Source organism: Sprattus sprattus, assembly GCF_963457725.1.
Source record: "Sprattus sprattus genome assembly, chromosome: 18".
Lineage (NCBI taxonomy): Eukaryota > Metazoa > Chordata > Actinopteri > Clupeiformes > Clupeidae > Sprattus > Sprattus sprattus.
Window position 1 is genome coordinate 20,681,395 of NC_137916.1, and position 25,125 is coordinate 20,706,519.

Sequence of the window (25,125 nt, forward strand, 5' to 3'; positions counted from 1 at the left end):
TTACTGTGTGAGTGTGTGAAGCATAAGTGCCTGTGTATGTGTGTTTGTGTGTGTGTGTGTGTGTGTGTGTGTGTGTGTGTGTGTGTGTCTGTGTGTGTGTGTGTGTGTGTGTGTGTGTGTGTGTGTGTGTGTGTATGTGTGTGTGTGTGTGTGTGTGTGTGTGTGTTTGTGTGTGTGTGTATGTATTGTACGGGTATAGGTATGTTTATGTATATGTGTGCACACATTAGTGTGTGCTTGCATGGCTGCGTGTGCATAAGTATGGGATTGTGTGTGTGTGCTTGTGTGTGTGTGTGGGTGTATGTGTGTGTGTGTGTATGTGTGCTTGTGTGTGTGTGTGTGTGTGTGTGAGAGAGGGGTTGTGGATGACACACATGTATCACACCTTTTGAACAGCTTGCAAAATGATCATGCATTTTACACTGCCAGGCCATCAGGCCAGTGTGGGTGGACGTGCACGTTTGATGTACAACATAAAAGGGAATCCTCTCTATCTATCTCTCCCTCCCACCCTCCTTTCCTCAAACTCTCTCTCTCTCTGCCTCACTCCCCTCTGCATCAAAGCCTTGCCGCATGCAGCCAGTGCTACTGAAACAGCCTGCAGAGTGACATTTATTTACTCTCCAAACAACCAATGAATTCCAGCCCTTTCCTCCAAAGCTTGAGTCACAAAACAAAGCTTATGGCTGCTAACTGCTCGGCGCCTCGAGGTCAGAGCAGCAAGACATGCCAGCTTTCGTTTTTCAATGCTTTCAGAAAACTTTTTTTGTCTTTTATCACTTGTTGTCTGTTTCACACTGTTTCCCAGTGAATCATGTGGATAAGCTGCAGCTTCGCAAAGCTACTTTACAGGCACCGCACATAACTCTCAAAATGAGGGATACTAATCGGGACCTCAGAAGGAGAAATCGCTGATTTTATCATCTCTCTTGCACAAACTACATCCCACATCCCAGACTGATTCCTCACTTTCTTGAGGGTTAATGATAGAGTCAAGATACACCCCCCCCCCCCACACACACACACACACACACAGGCAGACATTAGAATTGTATAACTGCAGGATGTAAATTAAACACTATTGTAACATCGATCTTACAATGTTCACTATCCATCCAAAAAGACACAGACAATGAAATGCACACGGAACGCAAGGCAGCTCTGAGAAGTACTGCAAGTTCTGAAATCCGAGGTAATGAACCCAAAGCATGTTTATCATCTAAGCTAAGGAACACAGGCCAATCTCTACCTCAATTAATGACTACGGGAGAACAATAACTGAGTCAAATGACAGTGGTCTGGCACTGGTGCAAACAGCCCAGACTTCATGTGACACATGCTTTCACATCCTCTCTCTAAGAAGGAAAATAGTGAAAGACAGAGGAAGAGCAGGATGAGGAGGAGGACGAGGTTTTCACGCAGCTGAGAATGGCAGTGTTGCCGAAAGAACTGCAGTGGGCACCTCGTGAAACTGACAGCACAGATTAAAGGGCTTTGACAGGAAGGGCTCAGGGTAGACCAGCTTCTGGCACACACAGTATAAGCAGCAGTGACTGCCAGACCTGCTGCCTGACCAGGACAGTAACTGAGACCACATCTAAGGACGTTTTTTTTTTTTTTCAGAAAGCTCCAGTAGAAAGTGTTCCCTTGGCAATCCCTTGGCAAGAGAAAGCTCTTCACTTCAAATCTATGCTTCTTGTCCTTGCTCTGAGTGTGGGTATTTCTGTCTTGTGCATATCAATGCCAGAACAGGTTGTTGGGTTTTGCTACTATATCCACAAAAAAGTCTATTCCTTCTGGAAAATGAAGTGCATAGCTTCAAAGGTGGCACCCAACATATTCAATCAGTTAGACATGAGAACACACACAGATCAGTTAGACACAAAACAGACACACACACACACACACACACACACACACACACACACACACACACGCACTGTTCTATTGTAGACACCACACCGAAAAAAATGAAAGCTCACTGCACTATCAAACCCACAGCCACAAGAACATGGATACAAAAGTTTGCCCTTACCATGCTTTCTCAGACTTTTTTTCTGTTTTCACAAGAGGGAAAGTGAAAAGTGTTGACTGACACAACTGGCTCAGGAAAGAGAGCCGCCTGACTGTGAGGCAGAAACTTGGGAGGCAGTTTTGGCTCTAACATCCGTCTAACAGGACCTCTGCCTAAACTTTGGGTCCAAGCTAAGGACGTTGGGGACAAAGAATGAACATGACTATCATTGAAACTCTTTCCAAAAAAAAGGGAGATGTGTCTCATTCTTAATGCCAGTTGGGAAGCTGTTTGAACGTCTTTGTTACAGACTGCCAGATGTTAAACCGCCACAAGAGCTCAGGCTGAAACATCACTGCAGCCCTCTTCATAAGCCGAGACGCACAATGGCCAGCAGTGTGGGACGTGGCTAGGGGAGTCGCCCTAGCAACAAGGCCTGTTTTGTGCAACCCGCTGGTCCATAACTTGCAAATCAAATTGACCCTCTGTGCACCGCGTCACTGATTCTCCTTTCCCAAAATGGAAATGTCCCAACTTTAACTGATGAAATGATGACAGCTAGTCGACTTGGCTGTTCGCGCAGCTGGCTAGACAGAGAGATAAAAAGCAGAAAGGGAGGAAGGGGGGGGGGGGGAATAAATGATGACAAAATGCTATCTTTAAAAGATTAAAAGCGGCACCATGGGGGTTCCGGAATTGGAGCAGTCATTCTGTTTTAAATCACATCTCTTCACTAGCAAGATGAGCTCATGGGAGCTGTCTGCCTGAAAAACATCTGAATTCATAATTATTAAACACTGGGTTTGGACTGATTATTTTATTCACAGCTGGCGCCTGTCACAAAACAATCACATAGGACTACCTTTTAAGATCATCAATCATTGCGCATTGTTGATATGCGAAAGGTAACCAAATATTCAATTGACTAATAAAGACATGGGGGCATCCAAAAAGCAGGGGCATATGTCTCTCCTGTAAAGGTCAATATTAAAAACCTATGTAGACCTATGTGGGCATTAGTCTAGCTACTGCGTTTGGCAGTATAGGGTGGTGTCTGCTATGGATGAGGCAATCTAAAGACTTGGTGTGAGGAGGGGGTGCATTTACATTTGGTCATTAAACAGACTCTTTTATCCAAAGCGATGTGGAAAGGAGAAAACAGGGGTCTGAAAGGTTCAAGTTCAAAAGACTCCCGTTTCTTGGTCCTCTCCATGAAATTCCTGACAGATTGTCACTGTCCCAATGTGTTGACTGAAAACATCACGCCAAGATATTATGTGCGAATCAGTAATAAATCAGTGCGTGAGTAAAGTCTCCAAACAAGGCGCTGTGTTTCCCTGGAGCAGATTAAGGAAAACTAGTCAACAGAAAGGTCCGAAAGGCGAAGCAACCTGTAGTGACAGCAGAAGTTCTTGTTTGGACAGGGCACAAAAAGACGCTGTGGTGTGCCAGGCAGCTGTGCGAGTCCAACTGTGACTAATCTGACATAAGTGGCTCACTTACCAAACGAGAACTTAAGTGTCATTCCGTCTGATTTTATGTGAACTGCACTCCACGTCCAAACCATGTGTCCACCATCAAGACTCATCATGCACTGAAAGTGAATTTGAAGCTCTGTATGCATGCTGTGTACATGTGCGTCAGTGCGCGCAACATTAGTATCCTTGAAAAATGTATTCATTATTCGTTACATGAATTAATACATATTTTCGTTTTAGGTTTCAATGGTTTACTATTTTTTTTTTTACACACGTCACCTTTTATGCAGTAAACTATTTATCCCATTTGGGAAGATGTGCCGGGCCAATGTGTGAACATCTAAACCAGTCTATTGAAGACTCCCACGTTTATGCTCTGCTCCTGGCTTACCTCCAGAACCTTCACATAATTAGCGGGGAACCATCCTCTGACTCCATCTATCTCTCCTTCCCACCATCCGCCGTCCAGTGGTCTCAGGAGCTCGATTATTTCTCCCACCTCGAATTGGAGCGCTTGGCCATGTTTTCCGGTGAAGGCGTACAAACTTCGGCAGTAAATTCCTGCCATTGCCTAAAAGGAAAAGCTAGTTCTAGACTGAAAGAGCTGTGTTCGGGATGTGTCAGCCTATCTTGGTGATGTTTCCATTTTCAGTGTCGTTTTGTTGAATGTAGTCCCGGATTTATGAGGGACTTGGAGAGCCGCCGCGAAGAAAGATTCTTATGATTCTCACCAACCGAAGACCTGAAGACCCACTTCTGAGCCGTACAAAACCTACGATTCTTCTTATGCCTTGGCCGGATAATGACATTCCACTGCTCCCCACAACACAAACACACACACACACACACACACACATACACACACACACTCTCTCTCTCTCTCTCTCTCTCTCTCTCTCTCTCTCTGTCTCTCTCTCTCACACACACACACACACACAAACACAACGCGCGAAAAAGGCTTTGAATTAAAATATTTAGGTAGTTAGTTAACCACTAACTGCTGTATACAATCAAACATGGAAAAGTGGATATAACTGCCAACTTTTCCGATTACACACACTGGTTGCGCTTTTACAGAAGCGCCGTCATTGTCTTCTTGGGATTTCCCAGTGTTGGGATATCCACACTCCATCAAATAGTAGCATACACTAGAAGGCCAGATATGCCGCACTTTGTTTTATGACGCCATACCTGCCAACATTTGAATAGCAAAATCCGGGAGATTTCAGCAGCGGCGGTGTGTGGCATGTTTTGAGGGATGGGTGGCAGGCGGGCAAATGTTGGTTTTAAGGGATGTTGTGCATAGAAGTATTTATAGACAACGTATTTATTATGTATTATGTGGTCTCCAGTATACAAATAAGTACACAACAACTGTATTTATCAACAACATCTAATGTATTTTATGATTATTATGTATGTATTCACAATGAATGTATTCACAATAACTTATTTGTTTTAACAACTAGCTATTCTGTGATACAGAATTGAGGAGAAACTGTGAGATTGGAAACAAATCTCAGATTTTGCCACCTATACAATCTCCTATATGGTCCTATATGAATCTATACAGAATAGCAGTTAAAAGGTAACTACTGTTTTGTAGTATTGTATATGTGTGTGGCTGACATGGCTGCCCTATGTGTTTTCTTAGATGGGCTGTACTTTAACCAGTGAAACTCCTCAAACATTGCCATGTGGAATGCAAAGTAGCCTAATGCCTGATGGACGTCATTCTTACCGCCATGCCCTGTTGAGATCAATACGACAAACTATTGCAATAACGTTTTTTTTATTCAAATGCAAATAGGTCTGGCAACCTTTTGTTCTTCTGTATGATAATCAAGTTTCTCTGACTGTGATGGTTCTCAATGGCCTCCCCCATTCCCATACTATGATTAATTGCTGTCGCTCACACCTCCTGACCCCAGGTGTCTAAAGTAAATCCAGTGTGGGGACCTTTCCTTTGTTACCATGATAAGATACCATTTTGGATAGCAACTGCTGATCATGAATCTCATGTTCACTCACAGGATATAATGTTATTTCTTACAGGTAGAATAGGATGCATTGTGTTGTGCAATCTCGGCTATCAAATTGCATTTATCGCTTAGTTTTTTTAGACTTCTGTGATGACAATGGTAGGTGTTGGTGTATGGCAGGGATATGCAGTCAGGAGAAGTTATGAGAAGTAAAAACAAATAATGATGAAATAATATAAATATTAAGATTTTTCTACCTATTTGTGCTATACATGTATGTATGATTTCTGTATGATTCCATCATTTAGAGCATTTTTATAATCAAAATCCCAGGGGCACATGAGTTCAGGGGGGCCCTAAGCCAGAGCCTTGGTGTGAGTTGCTGTTTTTAACTTTGCATTTCTTGTTTTATAGTCTGTGATGTGACATGGCGCGCCGTGGAGGAGCCGGTGTATATTAGGCTTAAGTCATTCATGTCAATAACAGAGCCCCAAAAGTCCTACTGAAAAACTGAAGGAATAGGCAAACATTTACTTTGAAGATGTCACAAGAAAGAGATCATCATGATACCTTTTTAAATGTTTACCACCTCGGTTTATATATGAACTTTAGAGGGGCTGATTACTCCATGCAATATGGGCCCTTCAACTCTGTAGGGAGAAATCCAAAAAAGCAAGTGCAAAACAATAGCATTAGAAGTGTTGTCCAAGTGCCCCTCCCCTCCCCCAATACACACACACACAATATCACACGCACAAACACACACACACACACACACACACACACACACACAAATGCGCTGTTTATGGGGCATTTCTGTAAAGGTTCAGTAAGACCCCATTATGTTTTTATCCACCCCTGATCTGTCTGTAGGGAGCCCCTCAATCATACAACACTTCACTGTATGCTACTTTAAATATGTTTTACTAGTAGGCTTTAACTGGGACAAGCGAGATTCCTTGCATGAAGACAAAAAAACTATTTTTAACAGTTCACAGAGGCCCACCTTGTGCATAGGCAATGCCTTATTTATTGAAGATATAATATGGTTCTGTACATTTTCAAGAAAGAGAGAGGGTTGTTGGACCTGAAATAAAAACCTGCACTTGTCAGGAATAACAGCCAATTGCTTGGTCAATTTAACAGTGTTGTTATGTTGCGCAACACACAATTGTACACGTCCAGGCCAAGGTGCCCGTGGTTTCATATTCCGTCCATGGTAGAACCTATTTAGTCTTGCTGAGCTTACATAAAACCAGTTTTGAAAAAGCAAAGGGGAGGCAACCAGTAGCTCTGCCTCAAAAGGGGGCGTGCGAGAGCCCACAGGTCGGCTTATATGCTTGCTCTGCCATTTCTTCTTCTACACTTCTCTTCTTCTGACGTGTTTCTTCGACCGCAAACATGGAGGATTCTATATCTAAGCTTACACATTTCTCAAAACTGGACTTTCAATCGAAACGTGAAGTGATAATTAATGGGAGACCAATGCCGGAGCTAAAAGGTTTGTTTCAAACAGTGGGACAGAAGATAACGCGCTCTTTTCAAACGGAGTGGTACAACCGAAAAGACTGGCTGTGTGGCTGTGCGAAAAAAAACAGCCTTTACTGCTTTCCCTGTCTTTTGTTCTCACCGTGTGACAAAACTGTCTGGACTAAATCAGGCTTTTGTGACCTGAAAAATCTACCAAGAAGCCTCAGCTCACATGAAAGATCTTCTTCTCACATTCAAAGCCAAATTGCTTTGAAAACTTTTGCAGCCTCAACAATACATTTGGCTTTGGACGAACAGCGCAGATTGAATGTTAGCATCCACAATGCTAAGGTAAAGGAAAACCGAGCGATTTTAAAAGACCTCATTGATGTAACATGCTTCCTAGCCAAACAGGAACTTGCTTTTCGTGGTAACGATGAGGGTTCAAGCGCTTCTAATCGTGGCAACTTTGTAGAACTGCTACATGCCTTTGCTGAGAAAGATGAAAGACTAGCTAGACATTTGGAGACCTCCTCTGTGTTTTCTGACTTGTCAAACAAAATACAGAACGATTTAATTGAAGCAGTCGCTGAGGTGATTAGAAATGATATCAAAAAGGAGATTAATGAAGCCTCATTTGTTGCTGTAGAAGTAGACGAGACAACGGATCTCTCAAACAAAGCCCGGAACTCTGTCATTTTGCGCTATGTGGCTAAAAGTGAGATGTCCTGTGAAGTGAGGGAGGCGTTTTTGGGATTTGATGATGTGTGTGATGACAGACGAGCCCCTGCTATAGCCGAGTATGTCTTGGGAGTGTTGGAAAAGTATAAGTGTGTCGAAAAGCTGGTAGCGCAGACTTATGACGGAGCAGCTGTGATGTCATCAGAGCTTGACGGGGTGCAGGCCATGATTAAAGAACAGGTGCCTGTGGCCATGTTAACTCACTGTTACGCACACAAATTGAACCTGGTGCTATCTCATTCAGCAAAGTGCATGCCTGAGAGTAGAACTTTTTTTAAAACTGTTGAGGGACTAGCAACATTTTTCAGTAAGTCAACGAAGCGCACGGAGTTATTGGATGATGTTGTGAAGCGACGTTTACCAAGAGCAGCACCCACGAGATGGAGCTCAAATTCAATAATGTTGCAGACAATAAGCATGTACCACTCTGATCTGCTCGCTGTGTTCCGCATTATGATGAAAAATCCAGATGGTTGGGATAATGACACCCTAATGATGGCCGCTGGATATGAGCGGTGGCTGTCAAAAGGATCAACATGCTTTCTCATTATGGCACACGAGGGCATTTTCAGTGAAACCGATGCACTCTGTAGAATGCTTCAAGACAAAGTAATGGACATTGGGTTTTGTTGTGCCCAAATCCGCGACACAATTGGATTTGTTGAACGCCAGAGACATGAGTTTAACAGCTTCTACGAGCGATTCGAGCAGAAATGCGTCACGCTCGGAACGACAGATAGTGTCCTAAGTCCAAAGTCAGTCAGAGATGAGAGAAAACGAATGTTTTATAACATTCTCGACAATATCAGTGTTCAACTGAAAGCCAGATTTGATCATTTTGGTGAGCTAGCGTTCTTTGGTTTGGTCGATTGTACACAATTTGATGACATGTCACTACATTTTGATGAGGCCAAACTGCAGAGCCTGTCAAAGTATACCAGGTTTTTTGACACTGATAGACTAAAGGCTGATCTCATCGGACTGTACAGCTCACGGACAGTGAGGGATGAATGTAAATCCCCTGGACAACTTCTCAGTTTTTTGGCCCACAATAATCTGATGCAGACTGTTCCTGAGGCGACAGAGTTACTCAAACTGGTGCTCACTATACCGGCTACAGCATTGTCCGGGGATAGGTCATCTGCTTTGAAAAGACTCAAAACATACAGTCGGAATCAGACTAACCAAGGACAGCTTTCATCCCTGGCATTCATCTCCATTGAGATGGAGAGACTTTTAAGACTAAAAGAAAATAAGGAGGACTTTTACAACAAAGTCACAGAGATTTATGTGCAGAATGATGTACGAATGGATTTCACTTATGAAGGATATGTAATATATAATAAATAATAGTCTTCATCCCGGCGGGGCAGGTCGGGAAACGGACTATCTTACATTGAACACCTTTTAATCAGCACACAGATCTTACCTGCCTGTCACCTGTTGTTGAACTTAGAAACTTAATTTTGTTTTGTCACAGAGCGATAGGGGAGTGTCATCTCTCATCACCCCTTCCTCTTTATTCATCTGCATTCAGCCCCTGCTATTTCTGACTTCTGTTACAGCTTCACTCTCTGTCTAATACCACATATGAAAAAAGTCTGTCAAATTCATATGATTTTATCAGTCTTGCTGATCATATGTTACACAAATGTGCATTGTAATATGACATACGATAACTGCGTGATACGATGTCATATTGGCCCCTTTCATATACATAGAACAAATGAATGTTCACATATAGTAGACATCTCTTTTTATTCCGTGCCTTATGTAGAGAATGCAGAGACATGAAAGACAGATGAGCCAGAGGAACTCCATAACAGTACTGTAAAAATGTATGTATGTGAATAAAAATATATTTTGTTTAAAAATGTACAGTTTTTGTATTCCTCCTTAAAAAAGACTGACTCTAAAAATAACGAAGGTCTCTATACAGTATAAAAAAATTGTCCCTCTTTGATATGTGGCTTACCATGGATGTTGAAGGGAATTATACCTTTTTTTAAATTAAATGGGCAAGCTTTTAACCACATTCATCAGGCAGGTATTGCATTACAAGTGTGATTTTTTTATACGTTGAGTTGTAAAGCTATAAATAAATGCAAGTGTAAGTCACTGAATCACCCAATATACCTTGAAGCTCTGGCAAGCGATTACACGACACGTGTGATTCCTACATGTTTTTTCAGACCTTTGGCATATGGGACACTAGATGACACACAAGAATCAGGAGTATACAGTTTCTGGTCTCCCACCAGATCTCAACCTCCGGTCTTAACTCTTTCTAACTGACCCCCTTTATGTTCTATTGTACTCTAACATAGGTCACAGTTTGATTCTATTATGTTACAGAGCACTACATGGGACGTCTGGGTTGGACATTACATACAGAAGACTAACTGTCTGGATTTTCACTGGATTGTTCTCTTATAGCAAGTGTTACAAAGCGAACACAAATAATGAGGTTTTCCATTTATCTCATCTTCTCCCCTAGAGTAAATGTATTGAACATACACGTAATCTACTATCAATGACATAATGACATTCACTGGGGGGAAAAAAAACAACGATCATGTTATTTTTTTTTCAATTGTTAACTGGATTTTGCCATTGTAGATCGATTGTTTATTGTATTAGGCTGAACGCTACAGTTCCACCAGACAGACAGTCGTCATCGATTTTTAAAATAATGTTCCCAATTTTCACAAGAAGAAAAAACCCGCCGCACAGACAATTGCAGCTGCAATGCAGTGTAACGCAAGTCGTGATGTAGGGATATCACCGGCACCGAGTTGTCCCTGTGAATAGAAGGTTGTCGTGCCTATGAGCTCACCTTGAAGTGACTTTGCATTCAGCGGACAACTCGGGCACAATCATAACTGTAAGTGGGAACAGCCGTGGCATTAATCGCAGAGCTATGGGCATCTAAACTGGGCTCATTAACTTCAGTGTCAGTGTCCTTCAGTCAGAACAATAGGCCGTAGCGTATTGCTGGTCTATCAAGGCTGGTTTGCTACCATCGCCATTGTTCTGAAACAGCTGTGTCAAAGCGGTCTCTTCTAATGATCTTTCAGAATTTCCGCACTGGTTGACCTCTATTAGCCTCTAAAACGAATCAAAACAAGCCTCGTTCATATAGGTCTGCGAGTAACCTATTCCTTTCCAGTATCCACTAAAATAGCAAGTGTATTTGAGTCAGTTGGAGAGCCGCTTCAACTGTATTTCAAATGCCATAAAGTATGGTGCATATGATAAGCGAATGCTTTGGCAGAAAGTCCCAGGAACGTTTCATGTGACAAAGACAGAAAGTGCTCATAAAACAAGACTTAGCAAAGAAAAAGACACGACATGGTTTTACTAATCAGATTATATTCCAAAAGATGTTCAAAGACTTTCTCCAGAAAGTTGGCAGATTCTGAAATGCTTTATAAAATCGAATAATACCTCTAGGCTATTACAGGTGAATGAAGCAGCAAAGGGGTTTAGTTGCTGGTTGTGTCAGGTTCAGAACATTTAATGATGACGTTTAATTGACAGAGTTTCTGATGACATGTAATTAAACATCTTCATTGTTAAAGAGATGAATATGTTATGAGAGCTTGCATTTTAGAGAGGCAATGCTCTCATAATTTTGAAATAATTTCTCATAAGGCACTTGAATAGATATTTCTGGACTGAAACTCTGTATCAGAATAACACCAGACTTTTAAAAAAGTAATATGGAACAAGGAGTAAGGGATGGCAACAAAAACAATTGTTGGCATCTGTTGATTGCCAGTGATGTGATTGCGTGCCTGTTCCACAGGATTATGCTCTTTTACTCCGAGACGGTACTAAATATAACTACCTTGTACTGGATTTATTCACTAACAACCTTCTGCTGCTATAACAATACATGCCCATATACAGGGCCCAGGATACACACCAAGGACAATGAAGACACTATATAAGGGCTGGGTGAGGTGGGCCATTGTTGAGAAGCGTCCCAGGTAAGTCTCACAGCAATGGAATAACACAGGGTGATGAGGCTGTGTGTTTTTCTGTACTTTTAAAAGAGAAAAGACTGTTTCAACAAAGACATGGGAACTGCAACCTGCTTGACTTAAAACATAACTGCTATGTCATGTAATTTTTACATTACAAAAACGTTTTTCTTTTTTGTGGTTAGGGTAACACATCTAAAAAAAATTCTACCAGTTCATATTGTGATAGGAAGATCTCATAGGGGTATGTAAGTTAAACTGTCTATCTTTAAGTGTTTGCAGTCTTTTTTGAACAAAGCTCGGCACTGTCTAAACACTTCTCTATTCCGCTCTCTGGTGGATTCGCTCAGAGGGCCAGAATGAGTTCAGACGCAGAGATGGCAGTCTTTGGGGAGGCTGCCCAGTACCTACGCAAGTCAGAGAAGGAGCGCATAGAGTCCCAGAGCAGGCCCTTTGATGGCAAAACAGCCTGCTTTGTCTGTGATGAAAAGGAACTTTATGTGAAAGGCACCATCCTGAACAGAGATGGAGACAAAGCCATAGTGGAGACTCTGGATGGCAGGGTAAGTGTGACATGCATATCATAATACTGCACTCTCTGTTTGCATTGCAGTAACATCAAATATGCTTTTGTGTTGTGCAATGTGGCATCAGTTAAGTTGCAATGTGGTATCAATTAAGTAAATCAAATTTGATTAGTTGAGAAAATTTGCTTACACACCATCTACAGTAACCTTGCAATAAAACATACTTTTAATAGGATTTCTTTTTTTTTAAACTCAGACTGTAACTGTCAAGGAAGACCAAGTATTTTCTACAAATCCGCCCAAATTTGATAAGATTGAGGACATGGTCATGATGACCCACCTCAATGAGCCTTGTGTGCTGTTTAACCTCAAAGAGCGCTACGCAGCCTGGATGATCTACGTAAGCCCACAATACACGATTACCTTTCTAATCAGCAAACCTGTAATGGTAATGAATTAGTAGATTTTTTTTCCAGCTGGCCCTGGTAGTAATACATGTAGTCTTTTCCCCATATGTCAGACCTATTCTGGGTTGTTCTGTGTAACTGTGAACCCATACAAGTGGCTCCCAGTCTACAACCCTGAGGTGGTGAGCGCATACAGAGGGAAGAAGAGAATGGAGGTCCCTCCACATATTTTTGCTCTTTCTGATAACGCCTATCAGTTCATGCTAACTGGTAAGAGACATAAGGAGATCATGTTTCTGTTCATGTTTTAGATTTGTTCCAACTATGTTTCATCGAAAATGTCTTATTTGTTTTGCATTGTAGACAGGGAGAATCAGTCAATTCTTATCACGTAAGTGTTCTTAAATTTGGATTCAATTGATTCAATTGACCTGTTATGTAATTATATACAAATATATTAAGTATAAACAGAATATTCTGACATTCTCTAGTGGAGAATCTGGTGCAGGAAAGACTGTGAACACCAAGCGAGTCATCCAGTACTTTGCAACAATTGCAGTGTCTGGAGACAAGAAAAAAGAAGTTGTCAGCAAAATGAAGGCAAATGATTCTGTTTGTTTCTCCAATCTCGCCAAATATCCCCCGTAAACTCATCAGACTCAGATGTTCACTGTTTGCTTTGGCAACAGGGCACCCTGGAGGATCAAATCATCCAGGCTAATCCTCTCCTGGAGGCTTTTGGCAATGCCAAGACAGTGAGAAATGACAACTCCTCTCGTTTTGTGAGTACACACATCATTCAGACTCTATACAGCATACCAACAGCACAGAAATAGATACTGAACCTATGTCATTGCAGGGAAAATTTATTAGGATACATTTTGGGATGACAGGCAAACTGGCATCAGCTGATATTGAAACGTGTAAGTACCATGCAGGTGTCAACAAACTAATACTCAAAATTACAGATTCATAATCTAATAACAAAATGATTATGTGTGTTTTGTGCTTTTTGCTACATTGCTACTACAGATCTCCTGGAAAAATCCAGAGTTACATTTCAGCTGGTAGCTGAGAGGAGCTATCATATATTCTACCAGCTTACTTGCAACAAGAAGCCAGAACTGATTGGTAAATCCACATAATGATAGAATGATAAAATATCATTTTATGGCCTATATTGTTTTCTGAAAGTTAGCAGTCTCAGCAAACTTGATGCAATGTAGACTTACATACATTTGGACCTTACAGATATGCTTCTCATTACCACCAATCCATATGACTTTGCCTTCATCAGCCAAGGGGAGGTGGCAGTAAAAAGCATAGATGATGCCGAAGAACTGATGGCCACCGATGTACGTATCACAAAGATTTGATGACACACCATGCGAAAGATAATTTTCAAAACAAGCAACAAAAAAAACGAAGAAACAAAACAATAAACAACAATGACATTTTGTTTACATATTACAGGAAGCTATTGACATTCTTGGTTTCACTGTTGAAGAGAAGGCGAGCATCTACAAGCTGACAGGAGCTGTGATGCATTATGGGAACATGAAGTTCAAGCAGAAACAGAGAGAGGAGCAGGCCGAGCCTGACGGCACTGAGGGTAAAACTCCTTCTCCTCAGAGGTTCAGTTCATTCTTTCACTGCTGTCATTTTACACGACTTACTGGTAGTTTAAATAGGACACTGCTATATGAATAACTTGGCTACGACTTCTTGCTGTTTAAAAGTAGTTTTCCCTGCAACTGTCACCAAACAGAATGTGTGTACTTGCAGGGATGAAAGGTTCTGGCTCTGTTAGGTATTTTATGACAAAGTTCACTGTGATATTGTCATATTAAATGTATTAAATGGATATATGAAGATTTAATTGAACATAACTTCATAAATCACTTTGAATGTTAGGTAATTTCACTCAAATATATAACATTCCGTTGATTTAGATCCATAATGTATGTGTCCATAATGTATGTTTGATTCTCAGTGGCAGACAAAGCTGCCTACCTGATGGGTCTCAACTCTGCAGACCTGCTGAAGAACCTCTGCTATCCCCGTGTGAAGGTCGGGAATGAGTATGTCACCAAGGGACAAAATCTCCAGCAAGTAAGACCATATTGCAGCAGTACCACTTTCTGGTCTGATTTCTCATTAAAGCTTGACACCTATAACTGAGCAAGACATTGTTTCAGGCATTTGATCTTCAGGTGACATGGTGACATTTTCTGTTTGCCTACACATCTATGATTGTGACTTTGATCAAATAAATCATCATGACATAATTGCTTTTTATGCCTTAGGTGTACAATTCAATGGGTGCCCTTGCGAAGTCTGTGTATGAGAAGATGTTCTTCTGGATGGTTATAAGGATAAACCAGCAACTTGACACGAAACAACAAAGGCAGCATTTTATTGGTGTTTTGGATATTGCTGGTTTTGAAATATTTGATGTAGGTTTGCGCTAGATAATGAAAACACTGATCCCTACAAAAATATATTGTATTTTTAAGTCATATTCATAAACCTGTATTGAATATATTTTATGTTACCTTATGGATTTAGTTCAACACATTAGAGCAACTCTGCATCAACTTCACCAATGAGAAACTGCAACAGTATTTCAACCACCACATGTTTGTGTTGGAGCAAGAGGAGTACAAGAAAGAGGGAATCGATTGGGACTTCATAGACTTTGGAATGGATTTGGCTGCCTGCATTGAGCTCATTGAGAAGGTCTGTTTGTACCTTTATGTTTTTACGTTCACACATGTTTTGGTTTACCTGAGATTGTCACTCATGATCCTTTTTTATTTAAAACAGCCAATGGGCATCTTTTCAATCCTTGAGGAGGAGTGCATGTTCCCCAAGTCGACTGACACTTCATTTAAGAACAAGCTGTATGACCAACACCTGGGCAAGAACAACTGCTTTCTGAAGCCAAAGGTTGTCAAAGGCAAGCCTGAGGCCAACTTCTCCCTGGTGCACTACGCCGGCACAGTCGACTACAACATTGGAGGCTGGCTGGAGAAGAACAAGGATCCCCTGAACGAGTCTGTTGTGCAGCTCTACCAGAAGTCCTCAGTCAAAATTCTTTCGATGCTGTATGCTAATTTTTCTGGCACCGATGGTAAATTGATATAAGTTTATGTTGAGTCTGAAATTAATTGATATTAGTTCATGTTGAGTGTGAAATGTCTAAGTTACAATATTGCTGAGTGTATACAGACAAATAGGGGAGTGAGAAGGATCCTAATTATTATCCTTAAATAATTACAATAATTACATTATTGTTTAATTAGCCTTTCTAAAATACTCAAATAACATTTTTGGAAAATTTTAGATTCTGCTGCTGGTGGCAGTGGAGGAAAGAAAGCGGCGAAAAAGAAGGGCTCATCTTTTCAAACGGTGTCCGCGCTCTTCAGGGTGAGCACTTCCCCGCACTATAGGAAACATATGATTTTGGTTCCTTAGTGTAGCCAAACATGTCAAATGACACTTGTATGTCTCTATGCAGGAAAACCTGAATAAGCTGATGTCGAACCTGAGGACCACTCATCCACACTTTGTGCGGTGTCTGATCCCAAACGAGACCAAAACACCAGGTACTTTGTGTCTGTTTTCCTGTAGGATACTCAGGAAATTCAGACGATTCTCCTTCCACCATTGGTTATGTTGAAAAATGTAACAATTGTAATACAGTGGTTGTGGTGAACATGGAGCAACTCTGCAGAAACAAGTTGACTTAACTTTGAGAAAGTGTTTATTTTTCGATTAGAAAGTATGTTAATACAACAGGAATTGTAGTGAAGTGTAGTGAAAGAACTGTGCACTGAGAGTTTAGCAGAGGTGTCTCATTGACCACCTCGCCAGTTGACTGAAAGACTGGAAGATTGAAATAAACTTTACATCATAGCACTCTGTTGTCTGCCATTTTAATAAATGAGTTCACTTGATACCAGGGGCCATGGACAACAATCTGGTGCTCCACCAGCTGCGCTGTAACGGTGTGTTGGAGGGCATTCGTATCTGCAGGAAGGGCTTCCCAAGCAGAATCCTCTATGGAGATTTCAAGCAGAGGTAAGGTCCCTGGATGAATGTTCAGCACCCTGTTATATCAGGTGTCTCTAATTACTATATTCCCCATACTTCATTATGAATTATCAGTGCAGTGTACTTTTACATTATTAGGACTATGTGTTTTACAAAAGATACTTGTGGTTGTGGTTACTGATGAAATGTGTATCTGCATGAGAAATACATAGTATTATTTGTATTTATATGGGCATATAAAGTATTGAATGTCATTATATGTGATTCAGACCTGTGACTATGTTTTAGATACAGGATTCTGAATGCTAGCGCAGTTCCTGAAGGCCAGTTCATGGACAACAAGAAAGCTGCAGAGAAAGTCCTGGGCTCAATCGATGTTGATCATTCACAATATAAATTTGGACATAGCAAGGTGCACCCCTAAATGATATGAAAGAAAACAATATGAATTCTTCAAATAGGTTGCCATTAAACTACAAACACCAATCATATCATAATTACATCGAAACTTAAAATAAGTTCTTTAGCATTAAAATCTTTTGAGTTGAGTATTTTCTCTGGATTTGTATTCATACAGGTGTTCTTTAAAGCGGGTCTCCTGGGAACTCTGGAGGAGATGAGAGATGAACGCTTGGCCCAGGTCGTCATCTGCATCCAGGCAGTGTGCCGTGCTTACGTTGTGAGAATGGAGTACAAGAAAATGATTGACAGGAGGTATCCGTGTCCCCCCCCCTACTATAAAGTTGTCCCCCCCCAACAGTCATTGTAGATACAATTCGAGATTTTTTTCGAGACCTAAATCCTAAAAATGCGTCCGGCAGGGATTCCAAAATCATTGGATTTTGCCTTGCCAGACATTTCTGTTCCTCTGTATATTTTAAAAACGAGGTATTACGTCCCTGCATGTAAAAAAGATGGCAGAAAAGGGGCAGGGTCATCCGCATGTGAAAAAGACGGACAAACTCCGTCGCGGGGGGAGGGGACAGGGTCATCTGCCACCCCCCCCCCCCCCCCCAGGAATAACTCTCTGAAATTTTACCGTGTATTGTCCCCCCCTACAACGAAATAGGATCTCCGCCCCTGTGTGATACATTAATATCATCTTTCTGTTTGAAAAGGGAGTCCGTCTACACCATTCAGTACAACATACGGGCGTTCATGAAAGTCATGCACTGGCCATGGATGCGGCTGTACTTCAAGATGAAGCCTTTGCTGAAGAGTGCTGAGTCAGAGAAGGAGATGGCGCAGATGAAGGTGGACTTTGCCAAGTGCAAGGAGGACCTAGCCAAGTCTGAAAGCCGCCGCAAGGACCTGGAGGAGAAACTGGTCTCAGTTGTACAGGAAAAGAATGACCTTCTCCTTCAAGTTCAGGCAGTATGTGTTCCTTTGTACAAACTCTATATGTATAAACCATATGTCATTTTTAGTTTTTGTTTGTATATATATCATTTCAACTACCTTTTTTCGAATTCATGAAAGGAGTCAGATAACCTGGTGGATGCGGAGGAAAGGAGCGAGGGGTTAATTAAGAGTAAGATACAGCTTGAGGCTAAACTGAAGGAGACGTCCGAAAGGTTGGAGGACGAGGAGGAGCTCAATGCTGAGCTGACTGCAAAGAAGAGGAAGCTGGAGGATGAGTGCTCTGAGCTCAAGAAGGATATGGATGACTTAGAACTCACCCTGGCCAAAGTGGAGAAGGAGAAACATGCTGTAGAAAATAAGGTCTGAGTCTTGTACATATACAAACACACACAGGACTTTTCTTTTTACTTTTTGTGATTATGAACTCATAATTATAGTCATGTTCTGTTTTGGGAGTGTACCTCTTTCATGTTGGGAAAAACTGAAATAATCACCTGTAACAAGGGATTGATGTGATTTGATCTTCCTGCCAAACAGGTGAAAAACCTGACTGAGGAGCTCATTGCACAGGAGGAGAATGTCTGTAAGCTGACCAAGGAGAAGAAAGCTATACAAGAGGCCCATCAGCAATTGTTAGATGACCTCCAGGCAGAGGAAGACAAAGTCAACACTCTGAACAAAGCCAAGACTAAGCTGGAGCAACAAGTGGATGGTGTGAGTCTGTATGAGCAGATCCCAATTAGTGGAATGGGTGACTTTGTATTGTTTCTCAGATTTCGCTCTGAGAGATCCCTTGAAGAAGAAAGAAAGATAGACTTTTGGATACAAATGTCTGTGTTTATGTATTTATGTGTATGTAATATATGGTTTTGTATATGTATTTATGTGTAAGTAGTGTAGGGTTTTGTATATGTATTTATGTGTATGTAATATATGGTGTTGTGTGTCGTTTGCTTGTTCTGTCACAGCTTGAGGGCTTCCTTGAACAAGAGAGAAAGGCTCGGATGGATCTTGAAAGGGCAAAGAGAAAGCTGGAGGGTGATCTTAAACTGGCCCAGGAGTCCACAATGGACCTGGAGAATGAGAAGCAACAGCTAGAAGAAAAGCTGAAAAAGTAAACCACTGCACTCTATACATCCATGTTGTGCAGTTTTGTCACTTCATCAAGGAAAACTTGATGATAATATTGTTGTTTTCAACCTGTAAATATTGCTTAAACAGGAAAGACTTTGAGGTCACACAGCTCCAAAGTAAGATTGAGGATGAGCAGTCACTTTCCTCTCAGCTTCAGAAAAAAATTAAAGAGCTTCAGGTACCAAACCCATTTTATTCAACTCTTTCACATTGGAATTTATACAGCTAGCAGAGGCTTAACTCCACTTCTCCTCTTGATGCCCAGGCTCGTATTGAAGAACTCGAGGAGGAGATTGAGGCTGATCGTGCTGTCCGAGCCAAAGTGGAAAAGCAGAGGGCTGATCTTTCCAGGGAGCTAGAGGAGATCAGTGAGAGGCTGGAGGAGGCCGGTGGTGCCACTGCGGCCCAGATCGAGATGAACAAGAAGCGGGAGGCAGAGCTCCAGAAGCTCCGGCGCGATCTGGATGAGTCATCCCTGCAGCATGAGGCAACTGGAGCAGTTCTGCGCAAGAAGCATGCTGACATCATGGCTGAGCTGGGGGAGCAGATCGACAACCTCCAGCGGGTCAAGCAGAAGCTGGAGAAGGAGAAGAGTGAGCTGAAAATGGAGGTGGATGACCTCACCAGCAATATGGAGACTATAGCTAAAGCTAAGGTATAGGAAGGTCTTTGAAGACTTGGTGTAAATGTGGTTGAGTGAATTACAGATAAGAAGTAGGTACATGCTGTAATATAATTGTATATATATACACAAACATACATACATGTATACATACTGTACATACAAATCAATTACAGGTGAATCTTGAGAAGATGTGTCGTTCCCTTGAAGACCAGCTGAGTGAGCTGAAAACCAGAGAGGAGCAGCAACTGAGGCTTATTAATGACCTTTCTTCACAGAAATCTCGGCTGCAGATAGAAAATGGTGAGACTAATGGTGAGACTTTCAGAGTAAAAAGAAAGCATGATATATGATCAAATGTGGTAAGTATGATTGAAATACTGGGCGCAGGTGAGATGGCGCGCCATGTTGAAGAAAGGGACTCCTTGCTCTCTCAGTTAACAAGAGGGAAACAGGCCTCCATTCAACAAATTGAAGAGTTTAAGAGGCAAAATGAGGAAGAAAATAAAGTGAGTGAAGTGTCAGATATGTGAATAGAAAATATCTTATGAAGACCTACAAACAACAAATTAAAATTACTATTTCTATCAAAATATTTAACAGGCCAAGAATGCCCTGGCCCATGCTTTGCAGTCGTCCCGCAATGACTGCGACCTCCTGCGGGAGCAGTTTGAGGAGGAGCAGGAGGCCAAAGCTGAGCTGCAGCGCTGCATGTCCAAGGCCAACAGCGAGGTGGCGCAGTGGAGAACCAAATACGAGACGGATGCCATACAGCGCACCGACGAACTCGAAGTGGCCAAGTAATATGCTATCATAATAAACATCAGAATTCGTGGTTAAAATGAGTCCTGAATATGTGTGTTGTGTATACTGAGATATATTGTGCATACATATATATATATACGTATTGATATCTATATATGTATGTACTGTATATCTATATATTGTGAATAAATATGTTGATATATTGAAACCTGACAGGAAGAAGTTAGCGCAGCGTCTTCAGGAGGCAGAGGAGGCTGTTGAAGCCATCCATTCAAAGTGCTCCTCTCTGGAGAAAACCAAGCAGAGGCTGCAAAGCGAGGTGGACGATCTCATGACGGATGTGGAGAGGGCAAATTCAGCTGCAGTCACTCTGGACAAGAAGCAAAGGACCTTTGACAAAGTGAAGGCTTAAAAAAAATGCTTAATTTTATATTTTACTTTACTTACACAAAGAATTGTTCATTTATTAAAGGGGCTGTCTGCAATTCTGGTGAAAGGTTGTTGATATTTGAGCTCAACAGCTAAAAAAGGTTGGGAGGGAGGGTATGTTGATTGGCTGGAATTGTTGATGGCTCAGTTTGAGCCACTATGTTGGTTCCCCATTTTAGAGCCAAGACTGTATGGACACCAGGTGTTGTTTTAATTTAGCACACACACTGAACAGACAGCTAGAGGAGCAATTGACTAAATTTGACAAAAAGCGCATTGGATTAGAATCAGGGACTGCACCTGAAATATTATCCACTATTTGTTATCCTCTGCAGGTACTGGCTGAATGGAAGCAGAAATATGAGGAGAGTCAGGCTGAATTAAACGCTGCCATGAGAGAAGTTCAGTCAATGGGCACAGTCAATTTCAAACTGAAAAATTCATATGAGGAATCTCTGGAACATCTCGAAACACTGAAACATGAAAACAAAAACCTGCAGCGTAAGATACTTGAACCTTTATGCCTGATCCTAAATAAATAATCCCTTAAATAATAACCATGCTTTAAACCATAACCACATTGTGTATACCATTTTTATCAAATGTTCCATTTGCATTGTTAGAGGAAATCATGGATCTGACAGAACAGCTTGGAGAGTCAGGGAAAACCATTCATGAACTTGAGAAGTCTAAGAAACAAGCAGAACAGGAGAAAACAGAGATTCACAATTCCTTGGAGGAGGTTGAGGTAAAGGTTTCATATCAGTGTCTTTACTCTACATCCTATGCCTTAACAAAACGGGCCCTTTTTAAATCATATCATACACTAATTGCAAGGTCTTACCACAAGGTCATCGCATCAAGAGGAATGATTTTGCTTCTAAAAGCTCAACATTCAGGTATAACCACTTGGTATAAAATGGTTGAACATGATGAAATGAGGGTGTGCGGACCAACTAAAGTCTTCCCAAGCCAGAATATAACTTGTTTCACAAAGTGGCCTGTAATCACTAAACTAAGCACAGAGGAAGCCTGTAGTAAGCCAATAATGACAGATACATGGCAGTGGCATTGGTAGAGGTCTTAAGCAACACCCTACTGTCTTTAGTGAGACAATTCTACTGATTAGGTAAATGATTATTTACCTCATTGCTTACTTCAGGCATCTCTGGAACATGAGGAGTCAAAGATCCTTCGCGTGCAGCTGGAGCTGAACCGGATGAAGTCTGAGGTAGAGCGAAAGATCACTGAGAAGGACGAGGAGATTGAACAGCTGAAGCGGAACAGCCAGGGGATCATAGAGTCCATGCAGACCACCCTGGATTCAGAGGTCAGGAGCAGGAACGATGCCCTGAGAATCAAGAAAAAGATGGAGGGAGACCTGAATGACTTGGAGATTCAGCTGAGCCACGCCAACAGGCAAGCCAGTGAATCACAGAAACACCTGAGGAACATTCAGGCTCAACTAAAGGTACACACACACAAAGATTTAAAAGCTGTTGTCTTTGCATTCACAACAATATTCTCAGTGCCCCTAACACATTTATTCAACGGACTCCAAAAGGATGCTCAGATTCATCTTGAAGACGTACTGAGAAACAACGATGACATGAAAGAGCAGGCTGCCGTGACAGAGCGCAGGGCCAACCTTCTGCAGGCTGAGATTGAGGAAATCAGGGCTGCTCTGGAACAGGCCGAGAGGAGCCGCAAGCTGGCCGAACAGGAGCTGGTGGATACTAGTGAACGGGTTCAGCTTCTGCACTCACAGGTAGCTATAGGATCATTTACACAGAAGACAGATGTTCAGTTTTGGGCCAACGGAGAAGTATTGACAGATTTTTGATTTTTTTCATAGAATGTTAGCTTGGTCAACACCAAGAAGAAACTGGAGTCTGACCTGAACCAGATTCAAACTGAAATGGAGGATTCCATCCAGGAGGCCAGGAATGCTGAAGAGAAAGCCAAAAAGGCCATCACTGATGTAAAACAGCACACTTCTCTAGGCACCCATGAAGAATCTATGTGGTTTTTGTAATTGTGTATGACACGAATGTGCAAACCTTTGGTTTCTGTGAAAGGCTGCTATGATGTCAGAAGAGCTGAAGAAGGAGCAGGACACAAGTGCTCACCTAGAGAGGATGAAGAAGAACATGGAGACCACCGTTAAGGACCTGCAGCATCGCCTGGATGAGGCTGAAAACCTGGCCATGAAGGGTGGGAAAAAACTACTTCAGAAACTGGAGTCCAGAGTAAGAGCAATAGACATATTGATGGGTGGACCAATGCACATACAAAGATAAAGAAGGAATGGCTTTTTCTAGGTCGTTTTTTGATGACATTTTCTCTCATTTAGGTGCGTGAGCTTGAGAATGAGCTGGAGTTGGAGCAGAGACACAGCTCTGATGCCATAAAAGGTGCACGCAAATACGAGCGCAGAGTTTTGGAGCTTTCCTATCAGGTAGGGCTGCATACACAATGCCCACAGCGTTTTTCAACTGCTTAATTCTGGCACAGTCATCTATTATTTCCATACTCCTTGCCTTAAATAGTCTGAGGAAGATAAGAAGAATGTCCTTCGCCTGCAAGAGCTTGTGGATAAACTGCAGCTTAAGGTGAAAGCGTACAAAAAGCAAGCCGAGGAGTCTGTGAGTATCAGCGTACACGCACGTCTGGGCTTGAGAAGAGTGCTGAATGAACCGTCTGTTAAACACATCTTTAATTCTCCTGCTGTTAATAGGGGGAACAGGCCAACACATACTTGTCAAAGTTAAGGAAGGTGCAGCACGAGCTGGAGGAGGCTCAGGAGCGAGCCGACAGTGCCGAATCCCAGGTCAACAAGATAAGAGCCAAGAGCCGAGACCTGGGAGCCAAAGTGAGTCGAGCGTGAGACACTGACGAGCATCACAATAGGATTTGCTGTTAGCTGGATTCATGCATATCATTTGAATGGGCTAATGTGGAATGTTTTTTTTCCCCACTCCCTTCTTTCTTTGCAGGGAAAAGATGCCAGTGAATAAAACAGCCATTTGGGGGGAAATTATTTTAGCATAATGACATCAAAGCAAGTCTCCTTTCATCTCTGGCTGTTCATGCAAAACCGTTTTGACACTGTTGGAGGCACTTGTGTCTGATTACATTACAATAGTTGCCTACATGCATGCCTAATGCACATTTAGTAATTGCTTGAAGGTGATTATTACATATAAAGGATTTCAAAATGTAAAAATGATCTGAAGAATCAAAGAGGGTATGTGATATGTGATGGCAAGGAGCATACTTCCACTTACTTGTAAAAGCAAAATAGCTTTTTCTTTCTGTCTTTATATCTCGAACTCTGAAATAATTGGTTGTAAGGCAACTGCTACATTAGTTTGGTTATGAAGTGTGAGTATTTTATGTGTATTTGCTGTGTTTGACTTGCTGTGTGTATATTACAGTAATAAAGGTTTAATAAAGGATTTGAATGTAACATGCATCGGTAAAGCTAAGCTATGTTGAGAGAAAATATAAAAATAGAACCAGACCTAAATATTTTACTAAACCACCGCTACAGTTGCATGCTCATCTATTTCTGGAATCAGCCAATCTAAATTAAATCGTAATCTATCACAGAGTTTCTTCAATCTGTATCTGACTAGCAGCCCGGGAAGCGGAGGGATTGAGAGAGAGAGAAATCTGATCTAAAATTATTAAAGTTTCGGTGCCTACGGGAATACCTTGTCAGTTCACTTTTAAAATGAGTTTTCTGCTACATTTTGAACATTCTTTCTTTGCACCTGTAATACAGGTGTTTATTGGAAAGAAAACGTCCTGTTTTAGGGTATATTGCCACATCATATTGTACTGCTCCTGCCCTCATGGAACAAACAACCACAACTATGTGCTACTTGGCTTGGTGCATGGCATCCAACATCCGAGGGGAAAAACTCACAAGGGACACGGAGTGACCTACAGAGTAAAGGCGGGGGGGGGGGAGCTCATGATAATCCTCTCATAAGCATCTAAATCAGTCCAACATTTTGAACATGGTGTAAATACGGGATAATCCACACATATGATGGGGAATGGAACTTGAGCAAGGAGCACTCGAGTTCAAATATAGCCAAAAGTTGATCCCGTATGGGGCAGCGTTGTTCTGCCTGCAGTCTGTGA

General features: G+C 41.7%; 1 protein-coding gene across 1 annotated transcript; it reads left to right on the forward strand.

Annotated features, from left to right (window-relative positions):
- Nucleotides 1–12,030: 12,030 nt before the first annotated feature.
- LOC308379155 (myosin-4-like) lies at nucleotides 12,031–23,990 on the forward strand (the record flags this gene model as incomplete). The annotated part of the gene is made up of 39 exons (XM_080856211.1): nucleotides 12,031–12,234; nucleotides 12,455–12,598; nucleotides 12,719–12,875; nucleotides 12,969–12,996; nucleotides 13,097–13,205; nucleotides 13,295–13,387; nucleotides 13,465–13,528; nucleotides 13,638–13,736; nucleotides 13,857–13,960; nucleotides 14,079–14,217; nucleotides 14,599–14,717; nucleotides 14,912–15,061; nucleotides 15,174–15,344; nucleotides 15,432–15,738; nucleotides 15,952–16,034; nucleotides 16,126–16,213; nucleotides 16,571–16,688; nucleotides 16,950–17,073; nucleotides 17,239–17,375; nucleotides 17,780–18,035; nucleotides 18,141–18,383; nucleotides 18,561–18,737; nucleotides 18,992–19,137; nucleotides 19,245–19,335; nucleotides 19,423–19,812; nucleotides 19,956–20,082; nucleotides 20,170–20,288; nucleotides 20,383–20,579; nucleotides 20,761–20,944; nucleotides 21,309–21,474; nucleotides 21,597–21,721; nucleotides 22,136–22,444; nucleotides 22,538–22,741; nucleotides 22,829–22,954; nucleotides 23,052–23,222; nucleotides 23,327–23,431; nucleotides 23,523–23,618; nucleotides 23,711–23,845; nucleotides 23,970–23,990. 39 exons carry the CDS (start codon nucleotides 12,031–12,033, stop codon nucleotides 23,988–23,990), a joined length of 5,826 nt encoding a protein of 1,941 aa, XP_080712337.1.
- Between the last annotated feature and the right edge of the window lie 1,135 nt (nucleotides 23,991–25,125).